Source organism: Sycon ciliatum, chromosome 9, assembly GCF_964019385.1.
Source record: "Sycon ciliatum chromosome 9, ocSycCili1.1, whole genome shotgun sequence".
NCBI lineage: Eukaryota > Metazoa > Porifera > Calcarea > Leucosolenida > Sycettidae > Sycon > Sycon ciliatum.
Genome location: NC_088651.1, coordinates 26,818,760 through 26,844,274, shown reverse-complemented (window position 1 = coordinate 26,844,274; position 25,515 = coordinate 26,818,760). Strand labels below are relative to the sequence as shown.

Below are 25,515 nucleotides of genomic sequence, written 5' to 3'. Positions count from 1 at the left end.
TCAGTACTAGAGTGTTCTACATTTATAATGTCGGAAACATCTCTGTTTATTCAGTTGTTGGTTTTTTGCAGTGTGAGCTAGCCCTTCGTGGATAAATGCTCGTAAAATTGGCAAATGCTCCTCGAAAAACACTGCAATTGGCAGAAGCGCACACATCTTATTATGACAGGCACTTCCTCGAATTCTTCTCCATTTATTTTCCCATACCAAACATGCATGAACATACAAAATTAATATTCTGCCAATTTTTCTGCCGGAAATGTCCTCCAACGCTGGCCAAGGAGTTCCCGTGATCATAATTGAACGAAACAAAGCTTTTCAGTAGCAACGTTTAGGTCCTGTGGAGTGTGACTGGTGAAGTGTTCGTGCGGGTGTCTGCAAGCGTCGTTTGGTCTCGTTCGGTCACATTAAAAACTACTGCTAAGAAAACTACAGTTCAAAGGCTCCATTCCCCATTCCGTTCTCTCCAGTAATTGTTATCCGGAACATTCGTTTAGAGAAACAACAGTAAATGGTAGCCAGGTGAACTTATACTCCAGGATGAACAGCGATAACTGGAATATATCTTAATAATCATAAATATTCATAATGGGTTATCGAACTTGATTTCCGTGACACGGATATCGGGTTTCCACATAACAATATAGTGTAGAAAAACACAGGAAATTTCGTGTCCGGTTCCAAGGAAACCGAGTGCTAGCGATAGCATCCGCAATATAATATGTATTTGAAGATAACGCATCCATACAGGTGCCTCCAAATCTGATTTTATGAAGAGAAATACGGGAATTCTGATTCTCCCCGAGTGTGCATACTTACATGCTAACACTCTTCCCATTACCGAACAAGAATAGCAATGATGGAGCGATAACAGAGCAGTATTTTGGATGTGATAAAGTGGAGTTCAGTTTCTAAACATGTACGTGCATGAAGAATAGAATGTGACAGATGATACCTAAGCGGTTAGAGCAATGGCCGCCGCTTCATCTAGGATTAGTTCTTGGCAGGCTTGGGGAAAGCGCCCCAGCAAACGGCCTGGATGTGCGTCTGTCTCCTCTTCCAGATGGTGGGTAGCTTGATGGCCAGGAAAGTGCTGGTGGCATAGACCTTTGCGTGGCTGAAGATGTCCTGGAAGTGGACCTTGCATACAGGAGAACCTTCGTAGGACTTCACAAATGGAATTCGAATCTCCGTTCCCCATCGAACCAGCTTGACAGCGCTACGACCCAGGTTGAAGTTGGCATTGCCGCCCAGAGAGCGCTGTCGGCTGGGAGTTCCCACGAAGTTGCGACCATTGAAGTAAGAGTAGAGAAGACTCATGTAGAACGGGTTGGGTGCATGCACAGATGGGTTGGAGAAGGCCAGGCTGATCGGAATACTGCGCAGTTCAGAGCTACCTGGTCTCCCCGGCATGCCAGGTTCACCATCCTCTCCGCCCTGGCCTTCGGGTCCGGCGGGGCCCATTCGCCCTTCGGGGCCTTGCGAACCTTCCTCGCCCTGCGGACCTGCAGGACCCTGTGGACCCATATTACCTCTGGGTCCCTTAGGGCCCTGGGGCAGCTTGAGGCATACCTGATTAGAATACCCAGTTGCCCAGGCTATCTGAGCACACACGCCGAAAAGCAGAGCAAGGAGCAAGACACACTTCATGTTGTATTATTTTCAGATGTACTCAACAGAAACACTTCTGTCGTCAACTACTGGCTTTGATCAACACTCTGGCAACCAGCTTGGCTTTTATAGGAGCGGATGTGGTATGAGGATTAACCCTGGATAGATCAAGCCTGGATCAACACCGATGGCCTCCGGTTTCTGCACTACAGGCTGATCAAGATGTTCATGGCGTTCCTCCATCGCCATTACAGCCGATGCATTTCACAATAATGGACTATGTTATAGTATAGATACTGTACGTGAGCACTGCCGTATGTCTGCGTGTGTTCTTCCACACTATCTATGTACTAGCATGAGTACTATGAGTGATTTGACAGCATCTGTCGGGAGACGTACAGAGAAGGGCCTGATTGCCGGAATGCACAAAACGTACCAAATATAATGAGGAGTGTAGTCTCGGCTATCCGGGTTGTTATGGCGGTCGGCATAGTGCCGGAAGACATACATGTGTACATGTGCATAATGTAAATGTACATGTACATATTCTGTCTGATGTGTGTTTTCACACGAAACTCCAAGTAACAGCAGAAAGAGATTTGTTTGCTTCATTGCTGTGTAATATTAAATTTGTACCTTGTATTACGGCACGTGCATGTAATTGCAGACACTACCAGCTACGTGTACATATACATGTACATATACATGTACATGTTATACAATATACACAAACAAGGCCTGATCCTTATGCACAGAAATACAACATTCCCTCACTAGTGGGACCATTGTTATTAGGCTAGGGCCTGTTTTGGACTTCCCACTCTAAATAAAGAATACAAACAACAACAAAGGCCGGTCTTGGAAGCTCGAGGTAGAGTGCTCAATGTACGAATGTACAGAGCAGTATACACACACAACAGAGGCCAAAGGCTGTGTTAGCTGTAACTTAAAATAATCTGTCACGCATCGGAGCGATCATCATCAGACAGCAGCATTCACTCCACTGCAATATACATGTACATGTAATGCAAATTAACTCTTATGATTGTGTCCCGGTGCACACTTGAGTCTGGGGACCTGGGATCGCCCACTGTATTGTCATAACAATACTGCGGTGGTGAAATTTATCTGGGTGATCGCAGCATGAAGTGTTCCGCACATTTGTGATTATTGTGCGGGCGGTGACCGCTACTCCGAATAATGAATGCAGTAAATGCACATGTCTGTACGTTTAGGTTTGATATTTCCGGTTCAGGGCCTCTCTCAATTCGTATACAGTAACTAGTAATAGACAGTATGTTAGCAAAAGAATTGTAGTTCAAAACCGTACTCCAGAACGCGTTTCGACATCTGCAGAGCTCCACAACTACCGTAATCTAGCATTCGCAGACACTAAAAAAACTGCCCCAGTGACTGCACACTACTCACCCGGCCGTGATTTTGTGTAGAAGCAAAATCCCATTTCCTAGTACTGTATACCGGTATGTATTCTAATTTGATGTACCACGACTGTTGCCTGCAACTAGCCGGCGCTGGTGGGTGACAGTGGATCAGTGAGTGAGTAAGAGGGCCTCTTCAGACTCAACTTCGTCTAGCCATTTGTATCCACACTTCTCACACGTACACTCAGTACAAGTACGTCATGCATGCACATAATATATCTGTGTAGGACACTGCCCGAACATGGGATCGTATAAATGTCCGGCAACGGCCTCCATTTCTTCTGAGAGCATGCCATCCAAATGTCGCTTTGGTCCCGTGGAATGTTTCTAACGGGCAGCCATATATGGAGAAGCAATGCACAAAGACCCACTTCTTGGTGCGTATAGGTCTTCTCCGGTCTCATCACACTGTACTACCATGAGGAGGCTCGTAGGGTTATTCGGTCTAAGCTGCGGCATAGCATAATCGTCACCGAGTAATGCCCGGTGGGTGGTGCCGCGATGAACGAAACACTGGGAAGGCAGACCGGTTGTACTCCAGAGTGAAACCTCGCTGTCCCAGGACTGTGAGGTATGTTTTATATTGTCTCTGTTAGCCAGAATCTCTGCTTTAGTCTCTTCCAAATGTGCAGGCTATGTGCTGTGACAGACAACTAGCACTGGATCGTTCCTGCTCTAAACCGGACACCTTGCAGCGAAGTCCCAGTCCCTTGCCCATACCTTCGATATGTACAATGTACATGCACTCAGATCTGTACAGCAATTGTGCAAAGCCTGGTCAACTATGGCAAATGTATTCAGCAGAATTTCTGATCACAAACTAATATTATAAAGTAATGAAGCTATTGATGTCCCCAGTCTAGTCTAATGCTGTGTAGTGGGATGATTCGCCACTTGGTGGTATCGGCCAATACGGAGCATGGGACCACCTGCTTGGTGTCATCGGCCAATGCAGTACTTCGGACCGCCAGCCGGGTATCATTGGGCAGTTCCAGAGCTTCCGTCCGCCATCCTATACTACATGTACGAGCTGAACGCTCTCCGGAGAGTCAGCGATGCTCGTGGGTAGAACTCTCCGTCGAGTATAAAAGCAGACGTTACGGCCAAGAAGAAGTCATCGAAAAGCTCAAGCAGCATTCAGAGCAAAGCGAAACGGTTAGCAAAAATTGGAAACTGGTTCATCTGTCAAGATGCGTGTCATTCTCGTTAGCTTTTGCCTCCTTTTGGCCCTCGGCCTGGTCTCGGCCACAGGTCTCGGATCAGGACAGATCTGCTTCAAGCCTGTCCGTGGGCCGAAGGGTGACACTGGACCTGAAGGCCCGATGGGACCTGCTGGTGTTGATGGGGACATGGGACCCACGGGCCCGGCAGGTCCGATGGGCCCTGCTGGTGAGGATGGTCAAGATGGGGAGGATGGTGAACCAGGTATGCCCGGTGCACCAGGCGCTATCACCTTCACCCCAGTCAAGATCATCTTCTCCAACCCATCCCTACAAGGACCCAACCCGTACAGAATCAGCCTTCTCAACTGCATCTTCGCCTACAACAAGTTCGCGAGCTGTGCTGGTGGCAACAGCTCTGTCAGCGTCGGCGGCGTGGCCAACTTTGTCCCCAGCGGTGCAACCCTGATAAACCACGGACACACACTGCGCATTCCCTTCAAGACCAGCTACCTGGGTGCTCCAGTATGCACTGTGCAGCTTGGTCACGTGTTCTCGCACATCAAGCTGAACCCACAGGCCACCTATCTGGACCTTACTCTGCCCTACATCTGGCACAAGGTACGCACTGGTCTTCAGATCACCTGCCACGGAGCCATGACCAATTACCGAGGCTAAATACTCTGCGTTGCAACTGCAGCAGCGGCGGCGGTTGAGCAGAAAATGTACGTAGCTTCATACACATGCTGAGCTATAATGTTACCAATGCAGTAGTTGGGAGATCGCATGTTCTCTTGGACTGGTTTTCTTGCGACCTCAATGTGTGCTCGCTGTTCAGATGAGGGCTTGCATCATTAATCATACCAGCTGAATCGCATCTTAAATTTAAGGATGTACAATTTACATATATCGGTATATTAAAGCGAAAACATCTTTTTTATCTTCAGATTATAAGCACCGTTTCCAAAATTATATTCCATGCTAGCCCATACCAAGACAACTCATCATACATGTAGATGTGAACACACGTACCTTTGAAATCTCATGTTTATTCTTTTATCTTTCACATCTACAAGTCCGTTCTCGACGTAATTTATTATCTTTCCACTGCTTCCACCACAATAATTGACCATTTTCACAACCATGAACGTCACGTGCGTTTGATTTCGGGGAGTGTAGAAGTCAGTGATATACTGTACATGTACATGTAAATGCCTTGTTCTCGTTACCCATTGCCACAATAATGTCTAGAGCATAAATTTGACGATATATAATCTAAACCTGTTTCTTGGCTATCAGCGTGCACCATGGTGGGTTATCCTGCATCGAAAAAGGCGATAACTCTTCGAACATTGACCATATTTTAAAAATTCCCAAATAAATAGTACAATATCCAGGGATACATGTAGATGCGTTGGAGTTAGTTAAGCTCTCCCACCTACATGTACATGTACATGTACATTGTTCATGTACGGTGCATGTACTAGCTCTTGGCGGATTATGCTTGAGATGGGCAAATTGCTGAATTATGATTTCCATTATTCCCAAATTATTGCAGTGATTATGATGCATTATGCTGGAATTATGCGCATTCGTGGATCTGTACAAATGGCATTAGGTCGATTAAGCCCATGATGGTGCTATACTGTAGTCTGTACCCTTGCACTCTTGTTGCATTTTGCACACGATGCTGGCACCATGACAGCGCGGCTTACAAGGGGTAACTTTCACACGGTTGTTTCCTGTGATATGCCTAAATAGTAAATATGCAAAAAATCGTTTGTCTCTTTCACTCGAAACCAGTTAATATGCAATTAAGAGTATAATATATGCCGACATGGCCAGACAACAGCGAGTTCATGGAATTTTAAAGGATTTTATTATTCAAAATCGATTTTCGTGTTCCGCACTTTATTGGATATTATCGGAACTGAGGGTAATGTATCCAAAAAAAGAACATTAAAATAAATGCATAATTAAAAGTGTGAAACAAAAGGAAGTGCTAAAGCATTACATAATAGCTTTGTGTTTGCACTCAGTTAGTATTTTTTATATATTTTAGCACTTTGTTTGACACTTACTATGTAATGCTGTAGCACTTCCTTTTGTTTCACACTTTTAATTAATGTTCTTTTTTGTACACATCACCCTCAGTTCCGATAATATTCACTGAAGAGCGGAACACGAAAATCGATTTTGAACAATAAAATCCTTTAAATTCCATGAACTTGTTGTTGTCTGGCCATGTCTGCATCTATTATACTCTTTATTGCACTCATAAAATTGCTTTCTCCGCGCCGATTCTTTAAGAAATATTCCTGGAGCATTAATTTTCAGTCAGCATCATAAGAATATGGCAACTGTCTGGTCGCAGAAGTCCTTTTGTGCCAGGGCATCATTTCTGGCCAGAAATTATGCCAGCATAATCCGCCAAGGGCTAGCATGTACTGTAAAAATGAAAAAGGACAAAAGGGTTACGAGTTATGAGTGACTGTCCACTACTTAAACAACAAGATCATAAGCAGTCGGAAAGTTATAACTAACAAGTACAAACCTGATAGACTACTTACATGTAGGTATTCAACGACCTGACACCTACATGTACATGTAGCTTGAACACATCTCTAGTGCGCAACCCTGACTGCATAATCTTGTTACTGCAGTAACCCATGTGTCCTTTCACAGTTTTACATTGTAATATAATTGGCTCAGTCCTAGAGTATAATGCATGTATAAGGGCTGAAACATCTCTGCTTATTTAGTTTTTTTTGCAGTGTGAGTTAGCCCTCGGTGGATAATGCTCGTAAAATTGGCAAATGCTCCTCGAAAAACACTGCAATTGGCAGAACCATACACACATTATGACAGGCACTTCCTCGAATTCTTCTCCATTTATTTTTCCCATACCAATTTTTTGGACATGCATGAACATACAAATTAATATTCTGCCAATTTTTCTCCCGGAAATATCCTCCCACGCTGGCCAAGGCGTTCCCGTTATCAAAAATGGAACGAAACAAGGCTTGTCAGTAGCAACGTCTAAATCCTGTGGAGTGTGACTGGTGCAGTGTTCGTGTGGGTGTCTGCAAGCGTCGTCTTGTCTCGTCGGGTCACAATAAAAAAACTACTACTAAGAAAACTACAGTTCAAAGGCCCCATTCCGTTCTCTCCAGTAATTGTTATCCAGAACATTCGTTCAGAGAAACACCAGTAAATGGTAACCAGGTGAACTGATACTCCAATATGAACAGCGATAAGTGGAAAATATCTAAATAATCATAATGCGTTGTCGAACTTGATTTCCATGGCACGCAGATCAGGTTTCCACCTAACATAATGGCCTTAAAAAGAACAGGAAAATTCGTGCCGGGTTCCCAGGGAACCGGTCCTAGCATCCGGACTTTAATGTAGAATGTCATTTATTTGAGGAGAACTTAAGCGTATCCATACAGGTGCCTCCAAATTTGATTTTATGAAGAGAAAATACGGGAATCATCATCCTCTCCTAGTGTGATGACAGCCTACTGACACTCTTCCCCTTACCGAATAAGAAGAGCAATGATGGAGCGATAACGGAGTATATTTTGGATGTGATAAAGTGGAGTTCAGTTTTAAACATGTACGTGCATGAAGAATAGAAAGTGACATGTGATACCTAAGCAGTTCGAGCAATGGCCGCCGCTGCACCTCTTATTAGTTCTTGGCGGGCTTCGGGAAAGCGCCCCAGCAAACGGCCTGGATGTGCGTCTGTCTCCTCTTCCAGATGGTGGGCAGCTTGATGGCCAGGAACGTGCTAATTGCATAGACCTTTGCGTGGCTGAATATGTCCTGGAAGTGAACCTTGCATACAGGAGAACCTTCGTAGGACTTCAAAAATGGAATACGAATCTCCGTTCCCCATCGAACCAGCTTGACAGCGCTACGACCCAGGTTGAAGTTGGCGTTGCCGCCCAGAGAGCGCTGTCGGCTGGGAGTTCCCACGAAGTAGCGACCATTGAAGTAAGAGTAGAGAAGACTCATGTAGAACGGGTTGGGTGCATGAAGAGATGGGTTGGAGAAGGCCAGGCTGATCGGAATACTGCGCAGTTCAGAGCTACCTGCTCTACCTGGCATGCCAGCTTCACCATCCTCTCCGTCCTGGCCTTCGGGTCCGGCGGGACCCATTGGCCCTTCGGGGCCTTGCGAACCGTCCTGGCCCTGCGGACCTGCAGGACCTTGTGGCCCCATGTTACCTCTGGGTCCCTTAGGGCCCTGGGGCAGCTTGAGGCATACCTGATTAGAGTACCCAGTGGCCCAGGCTAACTGAGCATTCACGCCCAAAAGCAGAGCAAGGAGCAAGAAACACTTCATGTTGTATTTTCAGATGTGCTCAATAGAAACACTTCTGTCTTCAACTACTGGCTTTGATCAACACTCTGGCAACCAGCTTGGCTTTTATAGCAGTGAGGATTAACTCTGGATAGATCAAGTCTGAGTCAACACCGATGGACTCCGGTTTCTACACTACAGGCTGATCCAGATATTCCAGCTCTGGGTGATTCATGGCGTTCTTCCATCGCCATTACAGCCGATGTATTCCATCGCCATTACAGCCGATGCATTTCATAATAATGGACTATGTTATAGTATAGATACTGTACGTGAGCACTGGCGTATGTCTGCGTGTGTTCTTCCACACTATCTATGTACTAGCATGAGTACTAGTAGATCGAGCCACATCTGGGGGGAGACGTACGGAGAAGGGCCTGATTGCCGGTATGCACAAAACGCACCAAATATAATAGGGAGTGTAGTCTCCGCTATCCGGGTTGTGATGGCGGTCGGCATAGTGCCGGAAAACATACATGTACATGTGCATAATGTAAATGTACATGTCCATATGCTGTCTGATGAGTGTTTTCACACGGAACTCCGAGTAACAGCGGAAAGAGATTTTTTTGGTTCATTGCTGTGTAATATTTGCACATGTACATTATACATGTAGTTGCATTTGCGACTCAGCAGGCACTAATAGTAATAGTAGCGGATGGCGAAAGAGAGTTGTACACTATTCTCCATAGCCAACCTCCCCCAAAAGCCATGGTAGAAATGGATACAAATCTCAGGCTTGGTGTATAATGTCAGCCCTGTTTGGTAGATTGTACAGTGCGTTCTCCGCCTTGTAACCTGCTGTCAACTGATCAACAAGTCTCCTGTTTCAGTCATGCAATAAGGTAACCAATAGACGTACATGCCGTAAAGGAACGAACTGACCTAAGTAACGGCTGGCCCCCATTCCCCAATATCATACAGGGGCTTGTTGAATGGATTTGGGGGAAATAGGTCCGCTGAAGTCGTGACAGGAGATCATAGCAAAGTTACAGAGTCAACGCCATTGCTGAAGTCATGCAGTCCCCCCCCCCCCCCCACACACACACACACTGTCACACAGGCACACATATACACACACACACACAACCTTGAACCTTGAACGTGCCCATTGCGGATGGCAATGATAGCGAAGGGACTATCTGCTAGCTTTGCAGTACGGAGCGTGGCGCTTGAGATCCCCAGGAAGACGGCAGACCTTTCCACATGCGCAGCGGAAGCCAGAGTCAGGATCAGGAGGAGCACGGGCGGGAGGACGACGGTGAGCAATCTGCCTCCAGGCAGAGCGATCCTGGGCAGCATCAAACCAGCAGTCAGAAGGCACAGGGGGGCTGATGGAGCGGAGATCATCCACGATGACGTCACGCCACCGCTTGCGTGGACCATGGCGAGGGCGTGTTGCAGGGAGCTCCCCAAACAAACCTCCTCACACACAAACAGACGCACACACACACACACACACACACACACACATACACACACACACACACACACACACACATACAGACGCACACACATACATGTACATGTACATGTACATGAACATGAACATGTAATTGCAGGCATTACCAGCTACATCTACATGTTATACATTATAATTATGTCATGTACATGTACATGTACACAAACAAGGCCGGTCTTGGAAGCTCGAGGTAGAGTGCTCAATGTACGAATGTACAGAGCAGTATACACACACAACAGAGGCGAAAGGCTGTGTTAGCTGTTACTTAATAAAGTGTCACGCATCGGAGCGATCATCATCAGACAGCAGCATTCACTCCACTACAATATACATGTACATGTAATGCAAATTAACTCTTATGATTGTGTCCCGGTGCACACTTGAGTCTGGGGACCTGGGGTCGCCCACTGTATTGTCCTAACAATACTGCCGTGGTGAAATTTAGCTGGGTGATCGCAGCATGAAGTGTTCTGCACGTTTGTGATTATTGTTAGGGCGGTGACTGCTACTCCGAATAGTGCATGCAGTAAATGTACATATCTGTACGTTAAGGTTTGATATTTCCGGTTCAGGGCCTCTCTCAATTCGTATACAGTAACTAGTAATAGACAGTATGTTAGCAAAGGAATTGTAGTTCAAAACCGTACTCCAGATGAGCTCCGACATCTGCAGAGCTCCACAACTGCACTAATCTAGCAATCGCAGACACTAAAAAAAACTGCCCCAATGACTGGACACTCACCCGGCCTCGATTTTTGTAGAAGCATAATCCCGATTCTCCGTACTGCATACCGGTACGCGGTATGCATTCTACTTTGAAGTACCATGACTGAAACTACCCGGCGCTGGGTGAAGAAGGCCTCTTCAGACTCACCTTCATCTAGCCATTTGCTTCCACACTTCTCCCACGTATATCCAGTACGAGTATGTCATGCATGTACCCAGTTCATGTATCTGTGTAGGACACTGCCTTGATATGTGATCTTGTAAATATCCGGCAACTGCCTCCATTTCTTCTGAGAGCATGCCATCCAAATGTCGCTTTGGTCCCGTGGAATGTTTCTAACGGGCAGCCATATATGGAGAAGCAATGCACAAAGACCCACTTCTTGGTGCGTATAGGTCTTCTCCGGTCTCATCACACTGTACTACCATGAGGAGGCTCGTAGGGTTATTCGGTCTAAGCTGCGGCATAGCATAATCGTCACCGAGTAATGCCCGGTGGGTGGTGCCGGGATGAACGAAACACTGGGAAGGCAAACCGGTTGTACTCCAGAGTGAAACCACCCTGTCCCAGGACTGTGAGGAATGTTTTTTAATGTCTCTGTTAGCCAGAATCTCTGCTTTAGTCTCTTCCAATTGTGCAGGCTATGTGCTGTGACAGACAACTAGCACTGGATCGTTCCTGCTCTAAGCCGGACACCTTGCAGCGAAGTCCCTTGCAACAGTCTTGCCCATATCTTCGATATGTACAATGTACATGCACTCAGATCTGTACAGCAAGTGTGCAAAGCCTGGTCAACTATGGCAAATGTATTCAGCAGAATTTCTGATCACAAACCAATATTATAAAGTAATGGAGCTATTGATGTCCCCAGTCTAGTCTGATGCTGTGTAGTGGGATGATTCGCCAGCTTGGTGGCATCGGCCAATACAGAGCATGGGACCACCTGCTTGGTGTCATTGGCCAATGCAGAACTTCGGACCGCCAGCCGGGTATCATTGGGCAGCTCCAGAGCTTCCGTCCGCCAGCCTATACTACATGTAACAGCTGAATGCTCTCCGGAGAGTCAGCGGTGCTCGTGGGTTGAACTCTCTGTCGAGTATAAAAGCAGACCTTACGGCCAAGAGAAAGTCATCGAAAAGCTCAAGCAGCATTCAGAGCAAAGCGAAACGGTTAGAGAAAATTGGAAACTTGTTCAACTGACAAGATGCGTGTCATTCTCGTTAGCTTTTGCCTCATTTTGGCCCTCGGCCTGGTCTCCGCCACAGGTCTCGGATCAGGACAGATCTGCTTCAAGCCTGTCCGCGGGCCGAAGGGTGACACTGGACCCGAAGGCTCCATGGGGCCTGCAGGTGTTGATGGCGACATGGGACCCACGGGCCCGGCAGGTCCGATGGGCCCTGCTGGTGAGGATGGTCAAGATGGGGAGGATGGTGAACCAGGTATGCCCGGTGCACCAGGCGCTATCACCTTCATCCCGGTCAAGATCATTTTCTCCAACCCATCCCTGCAAGGACCCAACCCGTACAGAATCAGCCTGCTCAACTGCATCTTCGCCTACAGCAAGTTCGCGAGCTGTGCTGGTGGCAACAGCTCTGTCAGCGTCGGCGGTGTGGCCAACTTCGTCCCCAGCGGTGCAACCCTGATAAACCACGGACACACTCTGCGCATTCCCTTCAAGACCAGCTACATGGGTGCTCCAGTATGTACTGTGCAGCTTGGTCACGTGTTCTCGCACATCAAGCTGAACTCACAGGCCACCTACCTGGACCTCACTCTGCCCTACATCTGGCACAAGGTACGCACTGGTATTCAGATCGCCTGCCACGGAGCCATGACCAATTACCGGGGCTAAACTACTCTGCGTTACAACAGCAGCAGCGGCGGTGGTGGAGGTAAATTTGCACGTAGCTTCCTACACACGCTGAGGTATAATGTTACTAATGCAGTAGCTGGGAGATCGCATGTTCTCTTGGACTGGTTTTCTTGCGACCTCAATGTGTGCTCGCTGTTCAGATGAGGGCTTGCATCATTTATCATACCAGCTGAATCGCATCTTAAATTTAAGGATGTACAATTTATATATATATCGGTATATTAAAGCGAAAACATCTTTTATATCTTCAGATTATAGGCACCTTTTCCAAAATTATACTCCATGCCAGCCCATACCAAGGAAACCCATCATACATGTACATGTAAATGTGAACACGCGTACCTTTGAAATCTCATGTTTTTTCTTTTATCTTTCACATCTACAAGTCCGTTCTCGACGTAATTTATTATCTTTCGACTGCTATCACAACATTAATTGAAGATTTTCAAAACCATAAGCGTATTCATGTGCGTTTCATTCAGGGAGTGTAGAAGTCAGGGATATACATGTACATACCTGTATACATGTACATGTACATGTAAATGTCGTGTGCTCGTTAGCCATAGCCATAATAATGTATCGAGCATAAATTTGACGATATCTAATGGAAACCTGTTTCTTGGCTATCAGCATGAGCCATGGTGGGTGATCCTGCACTGAAAAAGGCGATACCTCTTCGAACATTGACCATATTTTAAAAATGGCAAAATAAATAGTACAATATCCAGGGAGACATGTCGATATGCTGAAGTTAGTTGAGCTCTCCCACCTACATGTACATTGTTCTTGTACGGTGCATGTACTAGCCCTTGGCGGTTTATGCTCGAGATCGGTAAATTGCTGAATTATGATTTCCATTATGCCCAAATTATGGCCATGATTTTACTTCATTATGCTGGAATGGCCCTTATGCCATTTGTACATATCCACGAAATCTCGTAGAATCCCGTAGATCCGGTAGGGTGTCGAACCCTATTGTGTTTTCTGCTATTTCCACTGAGAAATGGGGCCTGAAAGCATTTCATACGAAAACCTTTTCTGACAAAGATCTAGGTAGACATTAGTTCTAACCAAAGTGAAGAAGCTGGAAAAGCGACTGCCGATCATTGAATTATGACGCTAAAACGGTCAAATGCGCATGCATAGCACACAATGAACACCCTACCGGGTCTACGGGAGTTTCGGGATTTTGTGGATCTGTACAAATGGCATAAGGTCGATTAAGCCGATGATGGTGCTACACTGTACCCTTCTTGCACTCTTGTTGCATTTTGCAAACGACTCTGGCACCATGACGTCACGGCTTACAAGGGGTAACATTCACAAGGTTATTTCCAGTGATATGCCTAATAAATAAATATGCCTGGAGCATTAATTTTCAGTCAGCATCGTAATGTTATGGCAACTGTCTCCTCTCAGAAGTCCTTTCATGCCAGAGCACAATTTCTGGCCAGATATTACGCCAGCAAAATCCGCCAAGGGCTGGCATGTACTGAGAAAGGACAAAATGGGTTATGTGTTGCGAGTTATGAGTAACTTTCCACTACTGAAACAAGATAATAAGCAGTCAGAAAGTGATAAAAAAGTACAAAACTGACAGACTACTTACATGTACATGAACATGTAGCTTGAACACATCTCCAGTGCGTAAACAAACAGATCACACAAATCTGATTGCATAACATTATCTTGGCACTGCAGTGAATAGTTGCTCATAACTCGTAACCCATGTGTCCTTGCTGAGTTTTACATTATACTTAATTGGCTCAGTACTAGAGTATAATACATTTAAAAGGGCTGAAACATCTATGTTTATCCAGTTGCTGTTTGCAATGTGAGCTAGCCCTTCGTGGATAAATGCTCGTAAAATTGGCGAATGCTGTTCGAAAAACACTGAAATTGGCAGAACCGTACACACCTGATGACGGGCACTTCCTCAAGTTCTTCTCCATTTATTTTCCACGTACAAAACATGCATGAAACATCCCTGAAGAAGTATGAAATTCTGCTAATTTTTCTGCAGGCAGTATCCTCCAACTTTGGCCGATGACTTTCCGTTATCATAATGGAACGAAACAAGGCTTGTCAGAAGCAACTTCTAGCTGCTGCGGAGTGTGACTGGTTCAGGGTTCGTGCTGGTGTCTGCTGGCGTCTTTTTGTCTCCTTTGGTCAAAATAAAAATCTACTGCCAAGAAAACTACAGTTCAAAGGCTCCATTCCCCATTCCGTTCTCTCCAGTAATTGTTATCCGGAACATTCGTTCAGAGAAACAACAGTAAATGGTAACCAGGTGAACTGATACTCCAGGATGAACAGCGATAAGTGGAAAATATCTAAATAATCATAATGAATTGTCGAACTTGATTTCCACAAACCATAATGGCGTTAGAAAAAGAAGAAATTTCGTGTCCGGTTCCAAAAGAACCGAGTACTGCCGCTAGCATCCTGAATATAATATGCAGTACATGTATTTGAAGAGAACTTAAACGCATCCATACAGGTGCCTCAAAATCTGATTCTGTTAAAAGAAAATACCGGAATTAACATCCTCTCCGAGTGTGATCACACTTCGCAAGCATACTGACATGCTTACACTCTTCCCTTTACCGAGTAAGAAGAGCAATGATGGAGCGATTGCGGAGTATATTTTGGATGCGATATAATGGAGATCAGTTTTCAACAAGAGAAAATTATGAAGAGAAAATACGGGAATAATCATCCTCTCCTAGTGTGATGACACTTCGCAAGCATACTGACACTCTTCCCTTTACCGAATAAGAAGAGCAATGATTGAGCGATAACATAGTATATTTTGGATGTGATAAAGTGGAGTTCAGTTTCTAAACCTGTACGTGCATGAAGAATAGAATGTGACATGTGATACCTAGGCAGTTCGAGCAATGGCCGCCGCTGCACCTCTTATTAGTTCTTGGCGGGCTTCGGGAAAGCGCCCCAGCAAACGGCCTGGATGTGCGTCTGTTTCCTCTTCCAGATGGTGGGCAGCTTGATGGCTAGGAACGTGCTGGTGGCATAGACCTTTGCGTGGCTGAAGATGTCCTGGAAGTGAACCTTGCACACGGGAGAACCTTCGTAGGACTTCACAAATGGAATACGAATCTCCGTTCCCCATCGAACCAGCTTGACTGCGCCACGACCCAGGTTGAAGTTGGCATTGCCGCCCAGAGAGCGCTGTCGGCTGGGAGTTCCCACGAAGTAGCGACCATTGAAGTAAGAGTAGAGAAGACTCATGTAGAACGGGTTGGATGCATGTAGAGATGGGTAGGAGAAGGCCAGGCTGATCGGAATACTGCGCAGTTCAGAGCTACCTGGTCTACCCGGCATGCCAGCTTCACCATCCTCTCCGTCCTCACCATCGGTCCGGCGGGGCCCATTGACCCTTCGGGGCCTTGCGAACCGTCCTCGCCCTGCGGACCTGCAGGACCTTGTGGCCCCATGTTACCTCTGGGTCCCTTAGGGCCCTGGGGCAGCTTGAGGCATACCTGATTAGAGTACCCAGTGGCCCAGGCTAACTGAGCACTCACGCCCAAAAGCAGAGCAAGGAGCAAGAAACACTTCATGTCGTATTTTCAGATATGCTGAACAGAATTCTTTTTATCTTCATCTACAGACTTTGATCCACACTCTGGCAACCAGTTTGGCTTTTATAGCAGTGGATGTGGTATGATGATTAGCCCTGGATCAACACCGATGGTCTCCGGTTTCTACAGGCTGATCCAGATATTCCAGCTCTGAGTGAATCATGGCGTGCTTCCATCGCCATTAAAGCTATTGCATTCCATTACACACGTGCATACACATACTGTACGTGAGCACTGCCGTGTGTCTGCGTGTGTTCCTCCACACAATACTAGCATGAGTACCAAGAGTAGTTTGAGAAACATCTGTCGAAAGACGTACATGGAATGGCTTTCTTGCTCATGAGAACAAAACGCACCAAACATAGTGAGGAATCTGTTCTCCGCTGTCCGGGTTATGATGGCGGTCAGCATAGTGCCGGCTGACTTACAATGTATTTGCTTTTGCAATACTTCAGGCACTTGCTGTGGCTAGTAGTACTGGATGTCGATGGAGCGGTGTACGAATGTCTTGTACAATGTACACTAGGCATTGAGAGAGAAATCGGCTTTACCTGGTAGAAATAATAATATTAGAGCACGCACACATGTAGCTCATCAAAAAATCAAATGGGAGTCCTGCATCTGTCGACAATGTCAAGCCAGGGCGTTTGAGGAACCCTGCTCCGCTCCTAAAAGAGACACGTTGAGAAGTAAATGGTCATTCCTATTGTTGTCTGCACATCTAGTCACTGGCCGCCATCTGGGATACTTTCCCCTTTTTTACCTGTCATGTGGTACATCGTATTGATACAATCACGTCATGTATTATGTACATTCACAATCATGTACATCTTTGCACGTCATTGTGCATTGCAGACATCAGTGTCACAGCCATCAGCTTTGGTCCTCATGATGTTGAAGTATTTTTGCGTGTACGAGTTGCCAGTAAGAACAAAAAACGGCACTACAATGTAGTCGAATACAAGTCATAGGCTTGGTACATAAGCCTTTTTGGTAGATTGCACACTGCAAGCGGTCTCCGTCTTGCAGCATGCAGTCGACCTAGCAACAATTCTTACTGCTGCATTCATGCCGTAAGTCTACCGATAGACATAAATGTAGGTAGTATATGAACAAACTGACTGAAGTAACGACTTGTCCCCAATTTTCTGAAGGGGCTTCTTGAATGTATTTAGGAAAGACTGGAAATAGCTGTTCTGAAATCGTGTCAGGAGAACAGGGCAATGTTACTGAGTCAAGGCCATTGATGATGTCATCCAGCCCTCCCACATACAGTCACATGCACACTGTACTTGTACTGTACTTGTTGCTCACTACCAAAACTGGTCACGTGAGTCCCCCGGGAGAGGGGAGAGAGACTCAAAAGGAATCTTAGAAAGATGACTCAATTGGTTATTGAACCGCCCAACGACCGACACCCCCTGAAATCCCCAAAACTCTGGGTGGACTTGAAAATGACCCCACTTATGGACTCACCACACCTCAGTAAGTGGGTGAGGACAAGGTGCAGAAAAAGGATTGACGGCATCAGGGTATCCACACACACCTACACACACACACAAAGAAACACACACACATTCACACACACACACATTCACACACACACACACAGAAGCACACACATTCACACACACACACATTCACACACACACACACACACACATTCACACACACAGAAACACACACACAGAAACACGCACAGAAACACACACACACAGAAACACACACAGAAACACACACACACACATTCACACACACAGAAACACACACACAGAAACACACACACACACAGAAACACACACAGAAACACACACACATTCACACACACATTCACACACACACATTCACACACACAGAAACACACACAGAAACACACACACGCATTCACAAACACAGAAACACACTCACATTCACACACACATTCACACACACACACACACACATTCACACACACATGCCCGGTGTTACGGTACGTAGGCCTGCTGCGTGAACGTGTATATTAACTCTTATGATTGTGTACCGGTACCGCGGTGCACACTTGAGTCTGGGGACCTGGGGTCTACCACTGGCACTGTATTGTCATACCAGTACTGCCCTGGCGATACATGTATTTAGCTGGGTGATCGTAGCATGAAGTGTTCTGCACATTTGTGATTATCGGTCGACTGGTGACCGCTACTCCGAATAGTGCATGCAGTTTTGATGTACATGTACATGACTGAACGTTTAGGTTTGATATTTCCATTAAACTTTGTGATTATTGTGCGGGCGCTGACCGCTACTCCGAACAGTGCATGCAGTAAATGTAAATGTACATGTCTGTACGAATGCGGTTGATATTTCCGGTTCAGGGCCTCTCTCAATTCGTATACAGTAACTTGTAATAGACAGTATGTTAGCAAAGGAATTGTAGTTCAAAACTGTACTCCAGATGAGTCTCGACATCTGCAGAGCTCCACAACTGCACTAATCTAGCATTCGCAGACACTCCAAAAACTGGCCCAATGACTGTACATTCACCCGGCCGCGATGTTCTGTAGAAGCATAATCCCGATTTTCCGTACTGTGTAACTGTATGCATTCTACTTTGAAGTACCACGACTGTTGCCTGCAACTAGCCGGCGCTGGGTGACAGTGGGTGAGTGAGTGAGTTAGTGAGAGGGCCTCTTCAGACTCAACTTCGTCTAGCCATTTGTATCCACACTTCTCACATGTATACCCAGTACGAGTACGTCATGCATGTACATGTATCTGTGTAGGACACTGCCTGGATGTATGATCTGATAAATGTCCGGCAACGGCATCCATTTCTTCTGACAGCATGCCATCCAAATGTCGCTTTGGTCCCGTGGAATGTTTCTAACGGGCAGCCATATATGGAGAAGCAATGCACAAAGACCCACTTCTTGGTGCGTATAGGTCTTCTCCGGTCTCATCACAATGCACTACCATCAGGAGGCTCGTAGGGGTATTCGGTCAAAGCTACGGCATAACATAATCGTCACCGAGTAATGCCCGGTGGGTGGTGCCGGGATGAACGAAACACTGGGAAGGCAGACCGGTTGGGCTGCAGAGTGAAACCTCCCTGTCCCAGGATTGTGAGGAATGTTTTTAATGTCTCTGTTAGCCAGAATCTCTGCTTTACTCTCTTCCAATTGTACAGGTTATGTCCTGTAACAGACAACTACCACTGGATTTTCCTCCTTTAGACCGGGCACCCTGCAGCAAAGCTCCAGCAACAGTCTTGCCCATATCTTCGATATGTACAATGTACATGTGCATGACATGTATATTGTACATGCCTCAGATCTGTACAGCAAGTGTGCAAAGACCGGTCAACTATGGCAAATGTATTCATTCGAATTTCTGATCACAATTTCTTGATGTTCCCAGTCCAGTATGACACTGTGTAGTGAGAGGATTCGCCAGCTTGGTGGTATCGGCCAATACAGAGCATGGGACCACCTGCCTAGTGTCATCGGCCAATGCAGAGCTTCGGACCGTAAGCCGGGTATCATTGGGCAGTTCCAGAGCTTCCGTCCCCCAGCATACTATCAGCTGAACGCTCTCCAGAGAGTCCGCAGTGCTCGTAGATAGAATTCTCTGTCCAGTAACGTTATAAAAGCAGAAGACACGGCCAAGAGAAAGTCATCGAAAATCTCTAGCAACATTCAGATCAAAGCGAAACGATTAGAACAAATTGGAAACTCGTCCAACTGACAAGATGCGTGTCCTTCTCATTAGCTTTTGCCTCCTTTTGGCCCTCGGCCTGGTTTCGGCCACAGGTCTCGGATCAGGACAGGTCTGCTTCAAGCCTGTCCGTGGGCCGAAGGGTGACACTGGACCTGAAGGCCCCATGGGGCCTACTGGTGTTGATGGGGACATGGGACCCACGGGCCCCGCAGGTCCGATGGGCCCTGCTGGTGAGGATGGTCAAGATGGGGAGGATGGTGAACCAGGTATGCCCGGTGCGCCAGGCGCTATCACCTTCATCCCAGTCAAGATCATCTTCTCCAACCCATCCCTGCAAGGACCCAACCCGTACAGAATCAGCCTGCTCAACTGCATCTTCGCCTACAGCAAGTTTGCCAGCTGCGCTGGTGGCAACGACTCAGTCAGCGTCGGCGGTGTGGCCAACTTCGTCCCCAGCGGTGCAACCCTGATAAACCACGGACACACACTGCGCATTCCCTTCAAGACCAGCTACCTGGGTGCTCCAGTATGTACTGTGCAGCTTGGTCACGTGTTCTCGCACATCAAGCTGAACCCACAGGCCACCTACCTGGACCTTACTCTGCCCTACATCTGGCACAAGGTACGCACTGGTCTTCAGATCACCTGCCACGGAGCCATGACCAATTACCGAGGCTAAACTACTCTGCGTTACAACAGCAGCAGCGGCGGCGGTGGAGGTAAATGTGCACGTAGCTTCATACACACGCTGAGGTATAATGTCACTAATACAGTAGTTGGGAGATCGCATGTTCTCTTGGACTGGTTTTCTTGCGACCTCAATGTGTGCTCGCTGTTCAGATGAGGGCTTGCATCATTAATCATACCAGCTGAATCGCATCTTAAATTTAAGGATGTACAATTTACATATATCGGTATATTAAAGCGAAAACATCTCTTTTATCTTCAGATTATAGGCACCTTTTCCAAAATTATACTCCATGCCAGCCCATACCAAGGCAACCCATCAAACATGTACATGTAAATGTGAACAGACGTACCTTTGAAATCTCATGTTTTATCTTTTATCTTTCACATCTATAAGTCCGTTCTCTACGTAATTAATTTTATTATCTTTCGACTGCTTCCACAACATTAATTGAAGATTTTCAAAACCATAAGCGTATTCATGTGCGTTTCATTCAGGGAGTGTAGAAGTCAGGGATATACATACCTGTATACATGTACATGTACATGTAAATGTCGTGTGCTCGTTAGCCATAGCCATAATAATGTATCGAGCATAAATTTGACGATATCTAATGGAAACCTGTTTCTTGGCTATCAGCATGAGCCATGGTGGGTGATCTTGCAATGAAAAAGGCGATACCTCTTCGAACATTGACCATATTTTAAAAATGGCAAAATAAATAGTACAATATCCAGGGAGACATGTCGATATGCTGGAGTTAGTTGAGCTTTCCCACCTACATGCACATTGTTCTTGTACGATGCATGTACTAGCCCTTGGCGGATTATTATGCTCGAGATCGGTAAATTGCTGAATTATGATTTCCACTATGCCCAAATTATGGCCATGATTTTACTTCATTATGCTGGAATGGCCCTTATGCCATTTGTACATATCCACGAAATCTCGTAGAATCCCGTAGATCCGGTAGGGTGTCGAACCCTATTGTGTTTTCTGCTATTTCCACTAAGAAATGGGGCCTGAAAGCATTTCATACGAAAACCTTTTCTGACAAAGATCTAGGTAGACATTAGTTCTAACCAAAGTGAAGAAGCTGGAAAAGCGACTGCCGATCATTGAATTATGACGCTAAAACGGTCAAATGCGCATGCATAGCACACAATGAACACCCTACCGGGTCTACGGGATTTTCGGGATTTTGTGGATCTGTACAAATGGCATAAGGTCCATTAAGCCGATGATGGTGCTACACTGTACCCTTCTTGCACTCTTGTTGCATTTTGCAAACGACTCTGGCACCATGACATCACGGATTACAAGGGGTAACATTCACAAGGTTATTTCCAGTGATATGCCTAATTAATAAATATGCCTGGAGCATTAATTTTCAGTCAGCTTCGTAATGTTATGGCAACTGTCTCCTCTCAGAAGTCCTTTCATGCCAGAGCACAATTTCTGGCCAGATATTACGCCAGCAAAATCCGCCAAGGCTGGCATGTACTGAGAAAGGACAAAATGGGTTATGTGTTGCGAGTTATGAGTAACTTTCCACTACTGAAACAAGATAATAAGCAGTCAGAAAGTGATACAAAAAGTACAAACCTGACAGACTACTCACATGTAGGTATTCAACGACCTTACACCTACATGGAAATGTACATGTAGCTTGAACACTTCTCCAGTGCGTAAACAAACAGATCAAACAAATCTGACTGCATAACATTATCTTGGCACTGCAGTGAATAGTTGCTCATAACTCGTAACCCATGTGTCCTTGCTCAGTTTTACATTATACTTAATTGGCTCAGTCCTAGAGTATAATACATTTATAAGGGCTGAAACATCTATGTTTATCCAGTTGCTGTTTGCAATGTGAGCTAGCCCTTCGTGGATAAATGCTCGTAAAATTGGCAAATGCTGTTCGAAAAACACTGAAATTGGCAGAACCGTACACACCTGATGACGGGCACTTCCTCAGGTTATTATCCATTTATTTTCCACGTACAAAACATGAAACATACCTGAAGAAGTATGAAATTCTGCTAATTTTTCTGCCGGCAGTATCCTCCAACTTTGGCCGATGAATTCCCGTTATCATAATGGAACGAAACAAGGCTTGTCAGAAGCAACTTCTAGCTGCTGCGGAGTGTGACTGGTTCAGGGTTCGTGCTGGTGTCTGCTGGCGTCGTTTTGTCTCGTTTGGTCAAAATAAAAATCTACTGCCAAGAAAACTACAGTTCAAAGGCCCCATTCCTCTTTCCGTTCTCTCCAGTAATTGTTATCCCGAACATTCGTTCAGAGAAACAACAGTAAATGGACACCAGGTGAACTGATACTCCATGATGAACAGCGATAAGTGGAAAATATCAAAATAATCATAATGAATTGTCGAACTTGATTTCCACAAACCATAATGGCGTTAGAAAAAGAAGAAATTTCGTGTCCGGTTCCAAAAGAACCAAGTACTGCCGCTAGCATCCTGAATATGATATGCAGTACATGTATTTGAAGAGAACTTAAACGCATCCATACAAGTGCCTCCAAATCTGATTCTGCTAAAAGAAAATACCAGAATTAACATCCTCTCCGAGTGTGATCACACTTCGCAAGCATACTGACATGCTAACACTCTTCCCTTTACCGAGTAAGAAGAGCAATGATGGAGGGATAGCGAAGTATAATTTGGATGCGATATAATGGAATTCAGTTTCTAAACATGTACGTACATGAAGAATAAAAAGTGACATGTGATACCTAGGCAGTTCAAGTATTGGCTGCCGCTGCACCTCTTATTAGTTCTTGGCGGGCTTCGGGAAAGCACCCCAGCAAACGGCCTGGATGTGCGTCTGTCTCCTCTTCCAGATGGTGGGCAGCTTGATGGCTAGGAACGTGCTGGTGGCATAGACCTTTGCGTGGCTGAAGATGTCTTGGAAGTGAACCTTGCACACGGGAGAACCTTCATAGGACTTCACCAATGGAATACGAATCTCCGTTCCCCATCGAACCAGCTTGACAGCGCCACGACCCAGGTTGAAGTTGGCATTGCCTCCCAGAGAGCGCTGTCGGCTGGGAGTTCCCACGAAGTAGCGACCATTGAAGTAAGAGTAGAGAAGACTCATGTAGAACGGGTTGGGTGCATGTAGAGATGGGTTGGAGAAGGCCAGGCTGATCGGAATACTGCGCAGTTCAGAGCTACCTGGTCTACCCGGCATGCCAGGTTCACCATCCTCTCCGTCCTCACCATCGGGTCCGGCGGGGCCCATTGACCCTTCGGGGCCTTGCGAACCGTCCTCGCCCTGCGGACCTGCAGGACCTTGTGGCCCCATGTTACCTCTGGGTCCCTTGGGGCCCTGGGGCAGCTTGAGGCATACCTGATTAGAATACCCAGTGGCCCAGGCTAACTGAGCACTCACGCCCAAAAGCAGAGCAAGGAGCAAGAAACACTTCATGTTGTATTTTCAGATGTGCTCAATAGAAACAATTCTGTCCTCAACTACAGTCTTTTATCAACGTTCTGGCAACCAGCTTGGCTTTTATAGGAGTGGATGTGGTATGATGATTAACCCTGGATAGATCAAGCCTAGATCAACGCTGATGGTCTCCGGCTTCTACACTACAGGCTGATCCAGATATTCCAGCTCTGTGTGATTCATGGCGTTCTTCCATCGCCATTACAGCCAAATGCATTCCATATACATGTGCATGCACATACTGTGCCTGAGAACTGCCGTGTGTCTGCGTGTGTTCTTCCACACTATACTAGCATGAGTACCACGAGTAGATTGAGCAGCATCTGTTGAAAGACGCACGGAGGATGGCTTGCTTGCCTATGGGAACAAAACGCAGCCAAAAATAGTGAGGAGTGTGCGGTCTCCGCTATCCGGGTTATGATGGTGGTCGGCATAGTGCCGGATGACATACAATGTATTTGCTTTTGTGCATGTAGCTCTTAAAAGAAAATCAAAATGAGAGTCATGCATCTGTCGACAACGTCGAGCTAGTGCGTTATGTCTGAGGAACGTAGCTCTGCTTCCAAAAGAGACATGCTGAGAAGTAAAAGTTCATTCCTAAAGTTGTATACCGGTATCTATCTGGTCCCAGGGCGACCTCTGAGATTCTTTCTTTTCCCACTTTTACCTGTTATGTGGTGCATCGTATTGACACATGCACTATGTACTATGTACCTGCACAATCATGTACATGTACATCGTGCACGTCATTGTGTATTGCGCACATCAGTGTCACAGCCATCACATTTGGTCCTCATCATGTGGAAGTATTTTTTGCGTGCAGGTTTTGCTAGTAGGAACGAAGAGGGTTCTACAATGTAGTCGAATACAAGTCATAGGCTTGGTATGTAAGCCTTTTCTGGTAGATTGCACACTCCGTGCTCCGCCTTGTAACATGCCGTCAATCTACATTGTACGTATCAACAATTCTTACTGCTGCAGTTTAATATGCCGTAAGTGTACCGATAGACATACATATACGTGTACGTGTACGTGTAGGTAATATGAACAAACTGACTGAAGTAATGACTGGTCCCCAATTTCCCATAGGGGCTTCTTGAATGGAACTAGGAAAGACTGGAAATAGCTGTTCTGAAATCGTGGCATGAGATGAGGACAATGATGATGTTACTGAATCAACGCCATTGGCGATGTCATCCAGCCCTCCCACATACACACACATCCAGTCATATGCACACACTCAGACTCAGACTCAGACATGCCAATCGCGGAAGCGATGATAGCGAGCAGCTATGTTAGACATAGCAACTTGTGCTGGGATTATACTATTCAACAGCTTGCAAGGCTGATGAATTGACCGCCACTAATTTTAGCCTGCACACACACACACATACACACACACGCGCGCGCGCGCGCGCA

The 25,515-nt window shown here is 46.0% G+C and overlaps 4 protein-coding genes across 4 annotated transcripts; 1 reads left to right on the top strand and 3 right to left on the bottom strand.

The window, feature by feature from the left end:
- Nucleotides 1-533: 533 nt before the first annotated feature.
- Nucleotides 534-8,587, bottom strand: LOC135825043 (uncharacterized). Its single transcript, XM_065337777.1, has 3 exons — nucleotides 7,923-8,587; nucleotides 4,565-4,907; nucleotides 534-1,656 (listed from the first exon to the last, which is right to left on the bottom strand). Exons 1-3 carry the CDS (start codon nucleotides 8,561-8,563, stop codon nucleotides 994-996), a joined length of 1,647 nt encoding a protein of 548 aa, XP_065193849.1. The 5' UTR covers nucleotides 8,564-8,587; the 3' UTR covers nucleotides 534-993.
- Nucleotides 8,588-11,865: 3,278 nt separating this feature from the next.
- On the top strand, nucleotides 11,866-12,998 carry LOC135825294 (complement C1q-like protein 2). Its single transcript, XM_065338032.1, has one exon. It carries the CDS (start codon nucleotides 11,975-11,977, stop codon nucleotides 12,620-12,622), a length of 648 nt encoding a protein of 215 aa, XP_065194104.1. The 5' UTR covers nucleotides 11,866-11,974; the 3' UTR covers nucleotides 12,623-12,998.
- A 1,962-nt stretch (nucleotides 12,999-14,960) lies between these two features.
- Nucleotides 14,961-16,248, bottom strand: LOC135825242 (complement C1q tumor necrosis factor-related protein 2-like). The gene is given in 2 exon segments (XM_065337981.1): nucleotides 14,961-16,017; nucleotides 16,020-16,248. Coding segments are annotated over 2 exon segments (654 nt in total). The 5' UTR covers nucleotides 16,222-16,248; the 3' UTR covers nucleotides 14,961-15,565.
- Nucleotides 16,249-23,412: 7,164 nt separating this feature from the next.
- Nucleotides 23,413-24,116, bottom strand: LOC135825256 (complement C1q tumor necrosis factor-related protein 2-like). Its single transcript, XM_065337998.1, has one exon. It carries the CDS (start codon nucleotides 24,073-24,075, stop codon nucleotides 23,419-23,421), a length of 657 nt encoding a protein of 218 aa, XP_065194070.1. The 5' UTR covers nucleotides 24,076-24,116; the 3' UTR covers nucleotides 23,413-23,418.
- Between the last annotated feature and the right edge of the window lie 1,399 nt (nucleotides 24,117-25,515).